Source organism: Leguminivora glycinivorella, chromosome 7 (genome assembly GCF_023078275.1).
Source record: "Leguminivora glycinivorella isolate SPB_JAAS2020 chromosome 7, LegGlyc_1.1, whole genome shotgun sequence".
Classification (NCBI taxonomy): domain Eukaryota; kingdom Metazoa; phylum Arthropoda; class Insecta; order Lepidoptera; family Tortricidae; genus Leguminivora; species Leguminivora glycinivorella.
In genome coordinates, this window is record NC_062977.1 from 17,379,051 (window position 1) to 17,400,832 (window position 21,782).

The 21,782-nt window shown below is 38.3% G+C and overlaps 1 protein-coding gene across 1 annotated transcript in view; it reads left to right on the plus strand.

Moving 5' to 3' along the window:
- Nucleotides 1–21,782, plus strand: part of LOC125228260 (CAP-Gly domain-containing linker protein 1-like) — an 86,330-nt gene that overhangs the window by 40,661 nt on the left and 23,887 nt on the right. Inside the window, 8 exon segments of the mRNA XM_048132758.1 lie at nt 8,011–8,070; nt 8,257–8,331; nt 11,001–11,090; nt 13,170–13,322; nt 14,506–14,733; nt 15,379–15,568; nt 15,646–15,868; nt 17,857–17,913. Coding sequence (XP_047988715.1) covers nt 8,011–8,070; nt 8,257–8,331; nt 11,001–11,090; nt 13,170–13,322; nt 14,506–14,733; nt 15,379–15,568; nt 15,646–15,868; nt 17,857–17,913 — 1,076 coding nt within the window.

Sequence of the window (21,782 nt, forward strand, 5' to 3'; positions counted from 1 at the left end):
CTGCCCAACTCATGTTCCCTGAACCTATACTAATCTAAATTACTACTGCAAGCTTTCATTTTGTAATCTGCCTTTCTAAAGCTAGGCTTTAACCGATAATAACAGTACACTTGATTGCGTTATCTAGCTGGATTTATAGCGCCTCCGTATCTCCATGAGTCAATTTATCTAGGTTCATAAGGGAAATTGAGTAATCACAAACCTCGTTAAAACCGAAATAGAACATCGCGATAATCACACTTGATGTGGAGATTACTTACATGTCATTTAATTATCAGCTACGCATACTTAGGTACTCGTGTTCCATGGTTATTCGAGTTCATTCATTAAGCGGGAGATGCAGAGGCGTGAACTCTTGAATAATTCCTTCGACGGCAGCGGTTTAACGCACGCGTTCACCTTAACATTAATAATACAGTCATTTAGGTTCACTGGCGACGTCGCCCCCGTAAATTTTATGGATTTTATTTTCCATACAAATCCGCTTATTAATAGGCACTTATAGACATTCTTGTTTCTGCATTAGTGCCCATATTTTTTTTAGAATTTGATCCTATAAAAATTACATTAACGCCTCGCGCAAATACTGTGCAGAACATGCGTAATTTTAAATCGATTGAAGATGCCGTTTTATCCTAAAATGTTAATTTAATGAGGACTAAATCAAGGATTATCTTTATAATGTTGTCAAACTTTTGTGTAATCGAGTGTGTATTGGCCGCGTAGGCGGCGTCAGGTGCCACAGTGTAAATTGCTTTATCAAACGCACTTACGTCAGTGTTAGTTTACATCGCAAGTTCAAGGCGACGTCAGCTTGGGAACTCCATGTTCGCTAAACATTTGTGTTGCAGATTTCTGGAATTATCTCTAAGAAGAAATTTGAATATGTTAATGCTTTAATCTAGCCAGTTCGTCAAGAATGTTTGCGACACGCCTAGCGTGTGGCGTCACCTCAAGTTTTATGTACACAGTTGGTACAGTTCTAAAATCCCGTGTATGTAGCCATGCTGATTCATACTGTTTACAAAACACTTATTCAAACATACCTCCACCATGAAGGATATAAAAACCCAGTTCCGTCACCGTACAAAAACTCATCACAATTATGTTAGGCAACAACATAGTTACCTGAAGTTTATGTGCTTCCAAAATACCTGAATTTAAGCACATTTTCGCCCACTTTCGCGTCTACACCGTATTTTACATTCGTAATCCCTATCTTTCATATAAATTTCGTACATTAGGTATGAAATGTAAGCTGTAATGGTACCTACGCCCGCAAGCTAGTTATTGGATGCATTTATCATCGTTGCAGATAACGATCTGCACGGTATTTCTGCAACCGAGCCGTGAGAAACAAAGAAGACGGTTGCACGCGCCCAACTGCCTATTTTACTCCGTGACCGGTTGCTTCTAACAACTGCAGCGAACATTTATCACCTTTGATAATGCCACCACGCTTTCCCGTCGCGCTAACGCCTGACACTTTATCAAATCGATGTTACATTTTATTTACCCGTAATGTATTGGCAGCGATTATCTCTACCCGTAATGGATTGTCGTTATAGTCTCACTTTAAATTTCAATGTTATCTCTGAGCGTATAAATGGGCTTTTTATGGCATTATTTGGCAAGCACTTGTTAAAATATGTAGAGAGATAATTTTCTCGTCTGTTTAGCTAAACAAACATACGCGTGTAGAGCTTTTTTATGTAAAAGGATTTGGCTAGTTATATAGTTATCTTTTAAAAGATGTCGGTGTCGGTGACCAGCACTAAGTACCATAGCTTAAATTCTTCAAAGATTACATCACGTAGTACATTTTGTAGAATAACTCATCTTAAATATGTGTTTTAGCCATCACTTTCGGTAAAAAAAGAACAAAGTATAGGTAAACCTATTAGTCATTTTACTGTGCTACTGTTTCTTCTAATGAAGTGTCCCTATTACCATCAGATCGTGCTAATTTATCGTTATGAGAGTAATAAATCACATTAGTATTCCAATCACAGTTTGATTTCGGATTAATTATCGCAGGTGTGGAGACTTGCGATGCATGGCGGAGTCTCATTAGTGCCCATTATCGTAGGGCAGACGTGAGCCGGGTGCCAAGCGCTTTCGTGCCTTACACGGGCCGAGGGCCTGCCCCGTCAATCATATCGCATCCTGAGCAAATTAATTCGGACCATTAAATACAAGTAGTGTATTGACTTATTGTTTCATTGTATCTGCTTTCACGAGATGGCACTAGTGTCCATCCGTGACATATAAATATCACCAGTATATGAATAAAATTCTACATCGCGCTATCTGCGATGGTTAACTAACTCAGACGGAGCAACAGTCTCTTGATACCTAACCCCGCGGGAGTGAGATTCTCTCGTTTCACTTTTCCTTTGCTACAAGTGCATTAAATACTGTTTCGTTTAGAAATCCTTTCTTACGTAACCCACTATTTTGTTTTACGCAAACTTCGAGACGAGAACATTACTTAATATTCATTGTATAAAGAGATGACAGGACGCCACGTCTTTTGTTGCTATTTATGTTTTGCGAAAACCTATAAATTAATGCTTCGGATGCAAGAGGCTGTAAATCTTGTAACATTGTATGGGGGCACATAAAATTCGATTCGGAACTCGCAAACAATGTTTTGTTTACAGCTTCACATGACACTGTTGCAAGATCTTTCGATTCATGAAATAGCTTTTTGTTTAAACCATCCATATTTGGTGCTAAATTATCGTCTTTCTGTTTACGCGTACATCGAGCTCCGAACTGCATTGTCTCCATACGGCGTAGGGTGAGTCACTCAGACCTACGAGTACGCAACCTTAACTGGTTGTCACATGTTCCTCAATAAATATTTCAATTATGATAATGGCTCGATAAACGATTGCCTGAAATGCGGTATGAATCACCAATGTTTATTTATATGGCCTGGATGTATCTTGTTTTTCATCTGTCGCTGCGGGGCGCCGTTCCCGTTCTGCTGGATCGCGGTAGTACGTGAGGCGCCAACTCGGTCGGAGCGAAGTATTTTTGCTACTGAACTTTTTATGCTCTCATTATTAGAAAAAGAATTATTCATCTTGCTTCCATGTCCAAAGTACATTGGCGCAGCATTTTCTAAATCTTCTTTATGTCTGACAAAAGATTCACCATCTATCTCTATCAGATTTTTTTCTTGCACAAAGAGCTACATGCTCATGTCCAAATTCGATACTAACACGCGCTTAATAAAAACATCAAACAATTAACGAAAACAGTTGCCTCCAAATGTCACGCTTAATCAGTTTAATTTGAACTGATTGGTGGAAAATGTGAATGAAATTAGATTCACGTGATGAAACAGCTGATCAAGTAATTGGCATCAAGAATTGCAGCTGTTCCACAAAGCGTGAGTCGCATCAGTTACGTGAGAGCAGAGCGCGAAATTGTCCTCAATTGATGAATTAGATCATTCGCCGTATGACCCTACTAGATATAATTGAAGTATAGCTTAGAGCTGTTGTTGCACCAAAATAATAATCAACAGGCAAAATTGTCAAAATAATTTCATACGTAGATGTTTTGCAAAATAACATCTCATTAGCATACAACTCGCTCATAAAAACTTGAACTTGACCACAAAACACAATGTCATTCCCCGACTCTTGTCTTCGAGCGTGGTCTGTGCTCAAGTTGTTTGGTTCGTCTCGCTCTTCAGGCGCTAACTGAATCGACAAATAATGTAAGTTCTTTTATAGCAATTACATCATTTCTGCGAACGGAGAGGTTCGCATAAAATTGACATCATATCATCCTATTAGCATTGTTGTTGTTATGTACATAGTTAATATACGAACCATATTTTCTGCCGAAGCCATTTTTAATGATAGCCGCTGGGTGTTCAATTGTTCATCTTTTGTTTTATGGGCTCGGCCAAACTATAGACGTATATATCTTTTGTGATCATAAAAAATATATACGTAGCATTAATTTTGTTATGTTATTGTGGAGGGTGGGAAGTATTCGGAACTAGAGTAGGTCACCCACGCGCCACGAGAAGACAAGAGCACGAACTAGCGTGGGATTCACCACTTTGCCCCATTGTGTCACCTGCCATCACATTATGGTCATTATATTTTTATCATCAGATGAATCATGCTCTCATTAAATTGTGTAACATAAACAAACACCCAAAAAGCTTGCTAATCCTAATGTATTCGTCAATTTGTCGTTTTGATATCCGACACGAAAACCCGTCCCGGAGTACGGCAGTACTATGACGAATGTCTTTTTACCATGACAATGGCAGACCGACGATTGTCAGACTAACGTGTAATAACGCCTTTTTGTTATGATAATTTTGTCAATTTAATTTAATAGTGCGGGTATATTTGGTTGTTTTTGAGTGGTGCGGAAGTCTTCTTGATAATAAACTTCAATATTCTAAAGTAATAGTATGCATGTATGTATCTTCCTCTTCAAGTACTATATCCTATGTGAAATCAATGATATCATGCTCTTCAAAGTCTTATCTGCGTTGCGTCGTTCTGGCGGCATCTTTGGTATTGGTCAAATCCCCAATATTTCTACTCCATACAGATAGATAAGGTATACTATTCCCAACTTGTAATTTTTACCGTGTCTGTAGCTGGTTTTCTTCGACTAGGTATGCGTGAAAATTTGCAGCTGCGCATTGCAGCTTTCAATTCTAGGAATACCTATGATATTATTGGATGACAAGGCGATCTGATGCAGTTATTTATTAACAACAACAATGATAAATTGAATTATTTAATGGCTTTTAACTCAATCATCATCAGTCTCTATTTGCAGTGTCGAAAGGTGAGGATAATTAAGAACTGCTCATGAAAATCCTCAATATCATTTGTATCTCCAGCTTAGCTGAAGTGACAATCGGTGACGCTACGTGACTAACAGTCTCATAGGTCTGTCGCGCGTCGCGCACCTACAGGTGAGCGACAGAGAGAGCTAACCACAATATGTTTGTAACGATGGCTAGGTACCCCGATATAGGTGTATAATGATGTGTTATTTCTAAGTATAGTTAGTCAGACAATGATTGCAATATCGTGTTCCCTGTTATTATCAATTTAACTTTTATGGCCGCGCGATGCAATTATCTGTTTGCGATTGCAACGCAGAATACGCCGGCATTTTATTGACTCACGTCGATAGCGCAGTGATTGTAACTGATTCTCTTTTATTAATAACTAAGTAAGTAAACTTTCACATCTTTATAGGTAGTTTTTATTTATTAATAGTAGAGACATATTTATAAAATAACCGTTTTACATGAGCATGTCAAATTATCTTTTTCTATAGGTACTACGTCGGTGGCAATGGCCACTAACTGCGCCTACTTAAAATCATTATCACCATGTTGAGTGACTGCTCTTTCGGTATTTTCTAAATAGCCCTTCCCTGATAACCAACTTAGAGTACTCCACTCTTCCTTACACTCTCTCGATATTACTCTACGATTATACCCGTTTTAGACATCAGTTTCGTCAAACATACGAAATGTCCATCAGACAATATCTTATCTTACATAAGTCATATTCAACATGAACCTTCAAACTGACACGTCTCTTTGTGGTAAATCACACGTAGTTTGTGTATGCAAATTACTTTGGTTTACGTGCGTCATTACATCTTAGACGAGAAACATACCTACAAAAAGTTAACATGCAGAGAGATTCTGCAATTTGTAACGCTACTTATATGTCATGTGCGTATATTAGAGTAACATAATGAGAGTGAAAATGAAAACCCGTCATCAGATCCAGTTAGCCTTTCTATTGCAGTTTCCGCGTAGGTACCTTCCGGGCGTAGCTCGTAGGGTCCGCGATGAGCCAAGTTATGATTAGCGTGCCCACGCGCAGCGGCAAGGCCGGTGCTCTGCGCAGTTGTGATTTGTGATACTGGCCTCAGTGCTGGACACGCGACACGACCCGCCGGCCGGCTCCTCGGCCACTTGTCCCTCGGATCAGTGATCACAACCTCGGAAATTGTGAGTGAAGCCAGACTCATCACTTCTCATAATTTTCACTTGAAACAAAAGACAATCGAACAACAAAAGGCGATCGGTGAAGTTTCTTAGATTTTTTTATGAAAGGACTGCCAAGAGTCTTAAAGTATTTGTTTAACTAAGAAAAAAGTGCGTTTATTATTTGGAAACATGTGGTTTTAATCCTGGATACAGAAGTTACTATGTCGCAATAAATTCAAGACATCTTTATGATTATACGGATTTACCTCAATGCTAATAGTGCGAAATAAATAATTTATATATTCGTTCCGCGTTCCATCTGCCATAAAGGATTTACCGCCAATAACATCTCTCACATTAATTAACTAAATTAATAGAGACGCAATATATCCTCGTAGATAATGTCTAATTCGAAACTAGTTTAAAGCATTTAATTATGTCCTGGTTGTTAACGACTTTATCTTTTCACGCAATATTTACAATCAATGCCAATGAATCATTGCCAAGCCCTAGTTCGAATTCACGATATCTAAATACTACATCGGAGATATCTAGTTTATGAACTAGATATTCGTAAGATTGGACTAGATTTCGCGGTTTAAGTGTAATGAAGCAGAACCAATCCGATATTGTGATAGTCCCAAGAACAAACAGATACCAAGTTATAGCTTATATCACCCACTATAATTTACAACGAATCGTGAGGGTTACCAACAATTTTCATTTCTAAGGTCCAGAATGTCCGGATGAAGATTCTTCAAACTTTAGATTGACACTGATAAATCTTGCTCAGCTCTATGGCTTCCCATTTCCTTGGGGTTGGTTGTTGTGATTATACTTCGTCGGGCCGGTTAGTCCTGGTTGAGCTCTCGTCTTATGTTTTCATTCTGTACATCTTTTCTTACTTAGGTCCATGTGGGTCCACCTGGCCCTCGGACAACCTTTTAATATCAAATAAACCAAAAAACATTTCATCGATTTCTTAAAATGTCAATCGAAACATTATATTTACACATACATACATACATATAATCACGCCTGTATCCCATAAAGGGGTAGGCAGAGCACATGAACTACTAAGTTTCAGTGCCACTCTTGGCAAAATGGGGTTGAAAGAAGTCCAAATTGTGACATTGCAGTGACAGGTTGCCAGCCTCTCGCCTTCGCCACAATTTAACCCATATTATATTTATACAGATTAATATTAGGTATACGGCCTCCAATCTCAAACCACTTTACTTAAATAAAATACAACTTTACTCTTTGCTCAAACCGCAGCTATAATAATTATAAACAGTTTTCAATTAACGATCAAACTGTGCCTAAAAAATTGGTCATCATCATCCTCCTTGCGTTATCCCGGCATTTGCCACGGCTCATGGGAGCCTGGGGTCCGCTTTGACAACTAATCCTAAGATTTGGCACTAATTTTACGAAAGCGACTGCCATCTGACCTTCCAACCCGAAAAGTAACTAGGCCTTATTGGAATTAGTCCGGTTTCCTCACGATGTGCCTAAAAAATTGGTGTGTTCGGAAAATTCCTCACATCATTGATAACCCTAGTGTGTGCCTACTCATTCGTGTCCGTGTGCCAGCTGCGGCTCGTGCCGCCGCCGCTCCATCCACTAATGGCACACGTGTCACTAAACACTAGTGATATTAAGCCCTTTATAGACTGGCCCAGCGGGGCAGTGGGTGTCTCCTACACCTACCTCAATCCTTACTATATGATTTTATCGAACTCTGCCCAATATGAATTGCAAACAACCATGTATCGTGACATTAGAGCCGTACATATTATAAGCGTCAATGCCTTCTATTGTATTGTGACGGAAAGCAATCCTTTATAATTTATAACAAAACCTTCGTGATCTGTGATAAACCTTTGCTTTCCTCAACAATTTAGTATCTGTCTGACATTGAAGTTTAAAACAATTTTTATATCGTTTTCCTTAAGCATGTTTATTGTTTTATCATTCCGCTTTACGTGTTGTTTTTGTTGTCATAGACGGCAGCTCCGACGCTGTGAGGAAGCTCAGCGACGACTTATCTAGAAAACATTTGTCAGGTGAGTAAAATCTCATTTCACGCTCGAACTCGGAGTGATTTCAAAATTTAAGATGGCATGAGCGCACAGCATGCTACATGCTTTAAATGGACGTTTGGCACGCACATCTATCACTCAATCACTGTATATTGTGAATAATTTTAAATTTCACTATTCATAATGTCACGCTTTTATTTGTATCTGAAGACCTCATAGAAGCCGAGGAGGACGAGGTGTCCAGCAGTCTGCCCGACAGACCGCGCTCGCATCGCAAGGCATCTAGTAAGTCCTTTTCCTTCGTAGAGGCACTTGTGATAAGGTGGAGGGTCAGCTCTGTATTTAGTCATCAGACGGTGGTGGAATCTTGTGAGGTGTAGGTTTCAAATGTTTCAATGTATGTCGATAACGCGCAGCGATTTGTACCTACTAATAAAAAAATGTAACTGGGCCATTTTTTTCAAAGTTGTCCACCCCGTTTTTGGCTTGTCCCATACTTTTGATATAATATTAAGCGTATTTAAAGAGTCTAAACTAATGAAGACTATTTTTTATTCGAACCCAAATTTAGTTGACAGTAATTTACAATATTCATTTAAATTTTTATTATAATTATGTATTTGTTAAAAATTATAATGTGATAAAAAATGGGCAATTTTTTGCTGTCCCACGTCAAATATCGTTTTTGTTATGGATTTTATTCTTATAACTAATTGTACTAAATATTGATGACGGCATAATTTGAAAAGATTGAGTTATACGCTATTATGTTATAAAATATTTCATGTTAATAAATAAACGTACTATTTAAAATTAAGTATAATTTGCCGAGACGGAATCTGGTAATTGTGGAATTTTCCATTCCGAAACCGCAGAATGACTGTTAAAATTAAAAGAAAGTTCCTAACATTTGGTAGCATTTTATTCAGCTTGGCAAAATTAATTTAAAACTACTCAATACCGTCATCTTGCATTTGCCAGTTGCCGCCAAACACGCATCAAAGTAGCTCGTACTCAGGGGTAACATTTTCTCATTCCACCTCCCGAAACCAAATTTGCGGGTAAATACGTAATATGCAACCTTTTAACATCGATTCCTAAAACAAAGTACTAATATTGAAACCAAATAAGCCAATTAAAAACAAGATTTGTGATTATTTAATAAATAATTAAGTAAAATATCGCCGGAGGTAGCGTTCCGTTACTTCCGATCCGATACTAGATCGTTGGTTTCGTATAGGCGGAAAGAAAAACGTATCGGAATGGAAGTATAAAGCGGTATTCACGTGGTTTTAATGTGATGTTTTAGTTTCATTTGATTGCGGGAAATAAAAGAAAAACGTATGGGATTAAAACTAACTCATCTAAAATATGGTAATCAATCACGGATTACACACTCCGGTTGTTTTAGTCATTACTCGCGATATGCTTTGGAGGTCTTAGGTACCCACGTTCAAGTGTAGACGAGACCTTAGCTTTCATCCGTTACCCATACAGTCAGATCCGTTACTGTCCCATGTTTCAAATAGTTTTATTTGCAAAAATTAAATACAATTTGTTATTAAACTACGTTTCCGTTATTTTATATTGAAATAGTAACGTTTAAACTATTGATTACAAGTGATGGCATCCTATAAACTTGTGAAACAGTATAGTAATCTTAAAAATTCTCCTCTATTTTGTACTGAAAGTAACGGAACGGATATATATATGGGTTTTAAAAAATAGTAGTCCGCATTTATGTGAAAATGAAAGTGTAATTTCTTCATTTGTTATTTAAGAATGAATAATAAAAATATTGTAAAATTCCCAAACCTTTTATATTTACATTATCTGCGATTAAATTTGGTTGCGGAACGGAACACTCGCTTCCCCTCAACTCAACAAAAACATATTTTTTTCATTAATTACTTAAAAGTCAAGTGAACCTTCTATATTTTATATAAATTTATTTATTAAAGAATCTATAAAAATAGCTTTTAATAAATTTCTATCGGTTTCATTTTCATATCAACTTTTTTCGGGGTGGACAACTTTGAATAAAATGGCCCAACTCATTATTTTATCTTTTCAAGGCGTGGCGCGATCGTCGTTAGATTTTTCATAAACTACTTAATCAATAGCTAACACTATGTCACAATAAACAAACCCGCGATGTCAAGACGAGTCGCCCGCCCACGACCCCCATCAAATCTTACCGTCGCAATTAACCGCATTGTCTATAGCCCGAACTGTAACGCTGATTGTTTTGCTCTTTTTACAGGCGCCACGCCTGTCGCTCATAATCGTTCGACACAATATATGTCAGTGACGAACTCAGTCTTACATGACAAGGCTGTTCAATCTTTGTAACACGAGTAATACCTAAAAAAACACACGCGTGTAAATTCTCATAACAGACAGGTTTAACAATGCATGAATAGACTATTAAAAAATGTAAAAATGTACTTTAAAACTTTAAACTTTAAAACTTTTATTTGCTAAAATGCACGTACATCATAATATAATGGTGGAAATATATACATGGTATCAGTGCATTGACCCATATGGCATGCAAATCATAAAAATACCTACCTAAATTAAAACATTCATATTTACAAAACTATTTACATCATATTTACACGACAAAATTAAAGTTAGAAATAAAATGCTATAAAATTATCTGAGGTCAAAATAAATAATTAAATTAGGTAATATTATATCAAGTAATTAATTTGAATAATCGTTGTCATAAAAGTCATTCCTTAATATTAAAATATACAGCTAAAATTACCAAGGTAATCTCTAGATTGGATCAACAAAAGACTAATTTACTAATCTATAATTTTACAAACATATTTTCAAACATACAAAAATACAGTTTCACAACTAAAAATCCCACATAAAAGTTTTGAGCACCCATTGTGTGTCCACTGTGTGTTGTGTAGCTAATGGTTGTGTGTGTCGCTTGGTAGCCAGCAGCACGTACAGCGTCACGTCGATGGACGCGCTGTGGGAGAAGCACCCGCGGCGCCTCAGCGAGGCCGGCCTGCGCAGGTCCTCAGGTAACTGCACCTTCATTTACACTCAAGTTCCACTATAAAATCTATTTAATTATAGTATCGGTGGTCATTAAGTCGTTGCTGACAAACTCATAACTACTCAGATATGATAATCTTCCCCACATGCCCGCATCACTGCTCGGAGTCCTCAGAACTAAAATGTGAGCGGACGCGACAGCCAGGGCTGTTAATGCTGTTGCCTATTGGGCATCCATTGAATGAAAAAAGGAACCTTGATACATATGAAAAGAAAAAGAAAGATATCAATCTCATAGCACTTGAAATGTTCACGTTTTTACACATACATATTTAGATATGAATAAACATCTTAAATCCGATGTTTAACTGGACTGCACGTCTCTGCTGCTGCTGGCTGAAAACATGATGAAATAAAACTGCAGTAAACACGTTCATATCGCTAAATAGGATATACTTGATTGTAGCAAATCCTTTTAACATTTCATAAAAAATTGCATTTTGATTTACCATTTAGGAAACATGTCTTTTTAGCATGTGTCTGTGAAATTCCGAATAAGCAAACTGTTTGTCGACAATCTTGTGTCTGCTTACTAGTATGTATTCACAAAGTAGCGTAGGCTAGAACCCTTCATATTAGTCGATGACCATAAATGGGCCTTCATTAAAGGACTTATTGTTAGCTACTGCATTAATCACCACTATTCACCACCTATTAAAGTGTCTTTTGTAATAAATCATATTTTATTGGAATCGTATTTTATCGTGGAACTTGAAGCTGAACAATTTTTTATTACAAATTGCAAGGCAAGTCACGCACGCTCGATAGCCACATACTCGTCATTATATATAGATCCAAGTATTCATTGGTGATTATCATCAATTTGCTTGCAATGTTGTGGTGTTTTTGTGTTATGCAATGTTCAGTTCCTCATAATTCATTATGTATTTTAGCGATGCTCTAGCAGTAGTGTGGCGTCCTATAGTTAAATATCTGTATGGTAAATCCTGATTGAGTTAGTTAGCTATTTGACTTGTTCACTGAGTCGTTTTCAACCAATTTCTTTTTTAGCTAGAATTAGCAAACACGAACTGAGACTCGCACAAGACAAAAAATATTTTAAAATCAATTCAACATCAGGAAGAATAAGTTTTATGAAGCAAATGTCTATATTTCACAATCCCTATGAAAGATTTTAAGTAATAAGCGAATAAATCGCGTTAAGTCCGCCATCTGTACTTTTCATTGATAATTTGTGCAATAAAGTTTAAATAAATAAATATCTCTTTATTTACTCTAATGATTACTCCGTACAGAAGTATGTTAACTGAGTACTTATGGAATTATTTCAGTCTCGTACGCCGTATAAATGCAATTTTAAATAGGTATAATCGGTCAAGATCGAGTTCCATGGACGCCACACGACGCATATATCTTCCAGTAAATTATTGCACTGAATCAGCTTCATATTTTCGAGTCAACTGCAGTTTGTTGAATGCAATATGAATGAAGCGAAAGCGCACGGCACGGCGTGCATACAAGAATGCAAATCGACCCCGGTGACCGGTGCACTTGCACATACGCCTACGATTATTCTAATCGTGTGCACATCATAAACCTGCCCATAAATGGGGCAAGCCTTTTCTACAATTTTAGTGCCTGGGCATTTTCAACTTAATGAGATGCATAAAACTTTCTTCTGGTACCTGTATACCTATTAAAACTTCTAGATATTCTCGCGATAACGTTCTAAAAGGTTTATACCGGTGTAATGATGTATGGTGTAATATTGTTGTTGCTTTGAGCGCCTTATACGATGTCGATGTCATCGTACTTAACAAAAATTGTGTCGCTTAACTTCAATCTTGGGTAAATCCATTATCGGCCTATATCTGAAAGCCGTTAGAACAGAAAAAACCCACTATAATAGCTACTTAGTTACTGATACGTCTCAAGTTAATTGTTATTTTACGACATATCTTAAAATAAGTCTTGTTCTTAAAACAAAAACAATCAATAAAAAAGTTGACAGTCGTATCAGGCGTCCAAACATTAGTACGAAATTGATCTTACAAAAAACGTAAGCATGTGTTTTGAATTTGCAGACCACAGTGTCGTTTTAACAGAGGACACTGACAGCTTCATTATCGGCGAGCGCGTGTGGGTGGGCGGCACCAAACCTGGCCAGATCGCGTACATCGGAGAGACTCAGTTCGCGCCTGGCGAATGGGCAGGGATTGTACTTGACGATGCCATAGGTAAGATCACATAGACCACAGTCTGTCTATTGTCCCGGAGTATGTTGCGATGTAGCTAAGACGTATCGTTTGCCAAATCTAACGATTAATTCCGAATTGGTTGAATCGATTAGGCCCTATATACAAGGAGGCGCTTAAACAAATATACGATTTCTATCAACTTACTGAAATGTCATTTGAATCGAAATGACAGACTCTGCCACAGCACTAGTTTAAAAATAAAAATGAACGATAAATGACATAATAAGTGCAGGATTTACTTGATAAAGGAATATCGTAACATACTCACTAACGAAGATCCGCAAAAATGTAACATGTGTTAGATTATGTTTAAAGTAAGCGAAATATTGTTTTTAATTTAATTTCATTAGGTTGCGCGAGTTTACGTTTTATGGACGCTGTCATGTGTCAAAAAGAGGTTCTTACAGCTCTGGGACAATAAGGATATTTTTACCCATTGTGGAGGCGGCACCAGGCCTGGCGAGATTGCATCGTCGATATTGGAGCGACTGGGCGTGATTGTACTCAACGATGCCAGAATGCTAAGATCACATCTTAGACCACATGCAGTGTCATATTGACCCATTGTGAGGACGGCACCAAACTTAACCACACAGTACATCGGAGACTGGACAGGGATGTCGTGCTAGGATGCTATAGCTACGTAAGATCATAAGGACCAGTATGTTGGAAAATATTTACCCTTTTTGTGGTGGACACTGATATCAGCTTTATCATAAACGAGCGCGTATTGTGAGTTGACCGCTGTGTGGGAGGTACCAAAATAAGTCTGTACCAATTAAGATGGATCGTGCTCGACGGTGACATCGCTATGAAGATCAAAATATAGAAACTCTTGTATTAATTAATTCCCATCACACTGTAGCTTCAATGTTTTGAAGCACATGTCTGCGAAATTGAATAGCGCGCCCCTGGCATGAAATCTGATGTTTACCTACGGCGTAGACAGTAACTACCTATACTTATTAAGATTTGAACCGCTTCAATGCACATCGCCCCAACTCACGTGCCCGGACCTGATCTATTACGATACATACTTTTTATAAGGTATCTGTCTGCTCCTTTCCGGGGCTTGCATCAGAATTTGTTTGTACAACCTATCCGATGGATTTCGATGAACATCAACCTGATGCGTAAACTAATATTCTTTTCTATCTTTCAGGCAAAAACGACGGTACAGTAGCTGGCGTCCACTATTTCCAATGCGCAGAAAAGCGCGGTGTGTTCTCTCGCCTGACCCGACTGACGCGCGCCCCCCTAGCGACACACGATGGGTCGCCCACGTCAGACGCGGGCAGCGTCTTCGAACGGCCCCCTTCTGGGATCGGACGCTACCGCCGCACGCTGTCGCCTAATGGGAGCGTGCGAAGCGTTGTCAGCAGCAAAATGAGTAAGTTCAAAGTAGCAGGTTGTATATTCAGAGTTTGGCGAATGCCTTCCAAGGGACACGATGGGGCACCGACGTCAGATGTGGGCTGCGTCGTTTTACTAGGACTACTACTCACAAGGATCTCCATAATCCATACTTACTATAATATTATAAATGGGAAAGTGCGTGTGTCTGTTTGTTTGTCCGTCTTTCACGGCAAAAAGGAGCGACGGATCGACGTGATTTCTTAAGTAGGGATAGTTGAAGGGATGGAAAGTGACATAGGCTACTATTTGTCTCTTTCTAACCCCCCACTTCCCTTCAATGGGGAGTGGAAGTTTGTATCAAGTATTCCGCAATTTTATGATTTAACGCGAGCGAAGTCGCGGGCAAAAGCTAGTAACGCATAATTAACTTGGAAATCTGCAAAAGTAATTAGATACGACGTAAGTGACTGTTGTGATCCGTGATTGATTAAGACCAAGAGGTCACTTTTGAATAGATTGGTTAAATATTACTTAGCTTGATTGTTGACAGACTATCAATAGTTATCAATTGGCTAAGACAAAGACGCAGTAATGATGTGTAGGTTTGTATTTTGATAGAACAGTTGTAAATAGAACAAAGCATTATTGACGCTACCTAATTGGAGTATTCCTTTTTTAGATGCATCTATTTCGACTACGACGAACGGGGAACTTCGCCTCGGAGACAGAGTCATAGTATCCAGCAGTCGCGGGAGCAAAGCTGGAACCCTGAAATATGTCGGCGTCACCGACTTCGCTTCGGGTGTTTGGGCTGGTGTTGAACTCGACGACCCGATCGGCAAAAACGACGGCTCAGTTGAAGGAAAGAGGTACATCAGTAAACTATGCAGGAAAAGAAAATGTCGGTTCAGTAAATTAAAGATTTTCATTGATTATTCTTTTCCAGGTACTTTGAATGCGCGCCTCGGTTCGGCTTGTTCGCACCCATCGCCAAGGTTTCACGCTCACCCTCCAACCGCAAGCCGGGCGCTTGCGCGATCCACAGCAACGGCCGCATGACCCCCATGAGACGCTCCAACTCGCGCGAATCTCTGACGTCACTCGGCACGTCGATCGCGTCCTCGCGCGCGACGGGGGTGAGGCTCGGGGTGACGGCGCTCGGTGCTCAGGTAGGCTAGCCGCGCGCGCGCTCGGCCGAACCGCTCGGCCGCACAGCTCCGCGCCGCGTCGCGCCCCACCGGAGCGTGCCCAGCCTGCTCGACAAGACGCTCCTCGTCAAGCACGTCGACGTAGACCGCTGCGCCGTGATAGCTATCCCGCATCCGAAAGTCTTCTACGACATCGTGATGCGCGACGCTAAGAGCAAAGAGTTGAATCCTCGCCGCTGGGCGAGCGAAACGCTGCCCAAATCGTGGCGGTGCTCGGAGAGCACGTTGAGCATAGCGTCGCCGCGGTCACGGCGCAGCGTGTCGAGCGGGTCGGGCGCGAGCGTGTCGAGCGGCGACACGCGGGCGGGGCGCGGCGGCGGCGGCGAGCTGGTGCGGTGGGGCGGGCGGCCGGCCGCCGTGACGCGGGCCAGCCGCGGGACCGCCGCTACCGACATACTCGTCGAAATGCCGCCGACCAACACGCACTTCTCTGGCTTCGGGAAGAGCTACCACTACTCCTGCGTGTCGCCCTTCCAGTTCTCATACCCCAACATCGTGTATATCTGAACGCCTAATAATCTCGTATACTATACCAGTATTCCTATTTGCACGTATTATATTTGATATACGGTTATGTCCGTCCTCTTGAGAAACGTTGTTGTAATGTTTGTCTCAAATATTGAAGTGTCCGCCGTCCGGTGAGCGAAGTGACACGTATCTGCATACACGATGTTCACGGGGGCGACGCGTACGAGTGCGGTCAGGTCATAATATTTATGTAGAGTGCGCTTATTGTTTGCATGGACATTAATACGATTTTATTTTGTCTGTAGTGGCACCCCTCGGTTTGGTCCTTTTGTTATTAATTTACACTTATTATTTGTTGTCGATTTGCTATCTTTAGATATGACATAAAGATAGGGAATCGAAAACGAGCTTGTTTTATTATATTATCATTTGTCATTAATCATTTCGACCGCTTATATTAGTAGTTGCTTATTTCTCACGTTAGTTACATTATCTCGATACATCTGGGACCCAAGTCGCATCAAGTCGGATTCCGACAATCATTTAAGATTGTGAAGAATATTTTTTTTTACTTGGCTTTTTGCAATCTCACGGCCTGTCTGTATAAATCTTGATAGCACTCAAATGGGATCCCCAAAGAGACTGCGGTAGACATTCCTCAGAACATCTCTTATGATTTAAGACTGTGATATTATTTTTAAGATTTCCCAATCGTGGCAAGACTGTTCAAATCATACTTAGATATGTTTGTGTGACTAACTTAATATATTTGGTGTGCAGAACACGGAATTGTGCTTCATTTCTTTTGCGCATAGTGCCTATTCCGAATCGAATATCCAAAAGATCTCTCTTATCATTATCGCATTTTGTAGATGAATTAGTTCACTTGCAATACCAAAGACATCGACATTCATTTTGCTTGATATGTACATATTTATGTTTTGGCAGTTTGAGTGTCTGCTAAAATAACAACTTTATACTTTGTCTTTCCATGGCTTCATATCATATGGACAGTCAAAGTATCTCCACTTATGCGACAGTACATGGCTCATCGATTATTTTGTACCAACATTGCATTGCATTACGCGATTCTCTGTTGGTATAAAATAAAGCTATGTTGAATTGCCTTTATATCGAATCAAATGACGAATTTGATTCAATACATAGGCAGTTTCCGTCGTATCGAAGCGATCTATTTATCGGTTACGGTCACTTCTGTTACAAATCTGACAAGGTTTTTCCGTGAGCCAATGACAAACTACTTTTATTCTAGACTTTAATTTTGCTAAATTAAGTTACACTCTGTGGAACTAACTTTGAACGACTGAAACAAAACAATGAGGTTTTTATTACGTCATGTGTTCATAGAAATCTGACAGAAGTGTCCAACACCGTAAACTAGACAGCTAGTGGTGTAGCATAGTTCCTTAACGTGTTGTTTTGGTTTCCCCATGTTTGTGGCACTATCACTAACGGCACAGCGAGTGGGTGGGCCGCGAGCGTCTTCCACCCCGGTCTCGGCGAAGAACGCACTGCAGGTACAGTACCCCACTATCGCCGCGCGGTAGGCGTCCACGCCTTTCGTGTGCTATGCGTCAAAAGAATTTCCTTAACTTGATCGGTTTAGGTCTTTTGCTGCTGATTTTCTTTTGAAATTGACATATCCGATGGCTGCCAAAATTGAGAAGATTACTAATCCGAGAATACCATCTATTCGCGGAATAGCAAAGTAATCTTCTAGATTTTGATTATCATGGATTTCTGCAAAGTTTTATCGATTATTCGTAATTAATCGCTTTAGCAAGCAGATCTACAATACGAGATTGAGCCTTACGGTTTCAGTAAACTATACGACTTTGAGTCGCAGAACCCTCGAGGTTCGAAATATTGAATTTCAAAATTGCAAAATAAAATCAAAGCAAATAAATCTAAATCATGACGGTAGCATCCTCTATCGTTTTTGACCAAGTTGTGGTTGGTTAAAGTTTCTTAAATAATGAAAAAGGGTTATTTACGTGATATATAAACATTTCTACTTCTTTTTGTGAAAGAAACTTTAAATTCGACCAACTTTTGTCGTAAAGCACACGCCAGTTGTTATCGCATGCCGCTCCGGCGGTACCAGGGGCTTCCATTCCATCTATTACTGTCTCAGAGCGACAGCTTGTTTGATACAAATCATGTTTGAACCTAAGCATGTAGTTTTGATACTAAAAACGTGTTTCTAATAAGAAACTAAACCGCTAACCTAAATTTATTTCAGGAGTAGTTTGTTAAACTGTCCATAATGTAAAGCTAACTATAAATCTGTCCGAATAGTAATTAGACTTGTGTCAATTACCACGCACATGAAGTACAAATAAAATACAGCCATTTTTACAATAACCCTTACTACTTAGTGGTAGTTACATTAATGTTTTTCGATGTATACGTAAATTGATACATCTTTGTTTAAAGGAGCCTGTGATATGAATTGTGGGGTTTTCTAAAGGGGTAGTGATATCTGAACTCCGTAAGTACTCTATCCCATTTCGTCCGATGTGTTGATGCAAATTCAAGGTTACACTGTTCACCAGTGAATTGCTTATACAATTGTAACTTATTTGTGTGAACTGTGTAAATATTATTAGATTTTGTTTTCCTTTTGATTGTACTAAATTACAAGTTACGAGTATTATGATCATATGGATAGAGACTTTTAGAATTCAGGAACGAACGAATGTTTTTAAAATCTATTTGTTTAAATTTAAATCGTGGTAATACATGCGCCACATTTTTATTGTGTGCAATGAAATCATATTTGTTAAATTATTTATTGTTTTTATATATTTTTAAAATACCAGTGCCTGTAAGAAGACGATGATATTCATAATATTAAGTTCTCACATTATGACTTAAGCATTCCCGTGCTTTAGATTAGTTTTCACTTTTAACTTATTAATATTTTCTAAACTAGTATAACTTAGTTAGTAATTGTTAATTATAAATAAACATTAAGCATTACATATGGATTTTGATTATTTTAATTAATAAACTATTAGTTTATTCGTTTTAATAAAATATACCTTGAACAGTGTTGTGTATTTATTCCTATCCTGCATTCTCCTGAATAACTGTTTGTTGAGAATAAATGATAACTTAACCTAAATGTTGTTTTATTCCAAAGTCATTGATATTTACATAGAGATCCCTTAAATCATATCAACATTAGTTAAATTTGATCTCTTAATTATTTCTTTAGCAAGAAATCACTACTTATTTCTAGATTTAGCGGATCTTTATGAAAACTGGTGTTGAGAAAACACTAAAATTATGCGTGAATGCTTGGTTGATCTGTCTTTTAGTAAACATCTTATTTCAGTAAGAAAATGGCACGCCAGACGCCGACAGAAATGCAGTCTAGCTCTGTCGCACCAATACGCAAGAGCGATAGAGATAGATAGCTACGAAAGAGATATTATCGTGAGCGTTTGTATATTCGGATTCGGCTACGCACACCCTGATGGCATATCCTTTGAATAGGTATTAAATTATGTAGTCAGTGCATTAGATAAAGAAAAGTATTATGTAATAACATATTTACAGTGCTGGACAAAATGCATCATACACCGACATATAAAATAAACTTTCTATCATAATTTCTTTACCCCTAAACTTAACATCACAGTTGTGTTGGAAAACTTTTAGCTAATTTTATGGCGTATAATATACAGACAATAACATATCAATGATCGCACAATTATTTTTTTACATGAGTATAAATATAAATATCAGACTTTTGGCTCTGGACAAATTTGATCATACAGTAATTAAAATACGAATGAAATGCAATGTAGTGGTGTGTATGGCTTTCATCTGATTTAGATATCGCTGATTGTCTCGGAGGAACATTTTCAGTTAGAAACTGAAGGTATTTATCTAACCCAAGCTTTTTCCTGTGTGTCTAGTTGTCTACTAAAGTAGGCAAAGTGGGTATAATTCAGAACGACATTTGATATTTTCTTTATTTTTCCAAAAACTTCCTTAAATTTTGGCTTGGATTGATTACATGAGACTATGTTAGCCATTCAAGCTATTCATTCCTATTAATCATAACAAACGCATGAGATATACATACTGGTATTGTCTTTCAGCCATCGCCCGTCTGAATATATATGATGAGTTTAATAAAGATGACTGAAAGAAAATACTAGTAAGTATGTCTATTTCATGCGTTCGTTGTGTATCATAGGATTAAGTAGCTTCAATGGCTAACATAGTCTCATGTTATCAATCCTAGCCAAAATTTAAGGAAGTTTCTGGAAAAACAAAGAAAATATCAAATGTTATTCTGAATTATACTCACTTTGCCTACTTTAGTAGGAACACAGGAAAAAGCTTGGGTTAGATAAATACTTTCAGTTTGTAGCTGAAAATGTTCCTCTGAGACAAAGTACTCCTTCTCTCAGTTTGATTTGTTTATAAGTATAGTCGAGATTAATGCATTTGCGAAATCTCTTTTTACCAAGCATTCGCGCGTGGAATGTGTGAATTAAGATTTGTAACATATTATGCTTAATATAGACGAAAGCATGCTCGTCTATGCTTCTAAAGACAATACAAATAAAATCGCCACTTCGTAGGACAATGTATTTGCTTGGGCAAGGTGTCAAAATGGGTGCACTGTAATGTAAATACAATTTTCTCGTGAGAAAGGCCGTCTAAACGCTCTTTTATTGCATTAAACTCTTTTGTGTGTATTTGTATACTCTTCTTACAGAAGTCCGATTGCCAAGAATAGTAATATTAATTGTAGGTAGGTACTAACTCTACTTATCAAATCCCGGAAAAATAATATTTTTAGTAGAACCAAGGATTATTTATATAGGATTTACATACTTCATACTAAGAATCGTACCTCGATTTTTTAGCGCCACCTATTAAATACTATCATAACTACACTGATGATGCCTACAAAATTATTTTTTTCAAAATGTGTATTGACGTGATATTATGACTTTAAACCAAAGAAATATGTCCTTTGTTCTTATAAAAAATCAAAACACGCAAAAATATAAGGGAAAAATATGATGTTAGCCACTTTCAGGCTGCGAAACAGCGCCATCTAGTTTTAAGCCTAAAAGGCACATTTCAGGGGTACGCTTTTTTGTATGGGCTTTGTCAGTCCAGTATTAAATCGTTCTTGATAGAACTAAAATTTTTAAAGATGTGTGTGTCCAGCCTGGCAGCTAACTACCAGTTTCATTGGTTTAGTATATCAGTTTACTGGTATTATTGTGATTTGTAAAACTAATTCGGCAAAGACTGGAGACTGACGTCAAAAAGGTTATCTTTACATAATAAACTCTACTTCGTATTAACGATACAGGTATCTAAGTAGTTTCAAACATTCCCATTATAAGCCTGC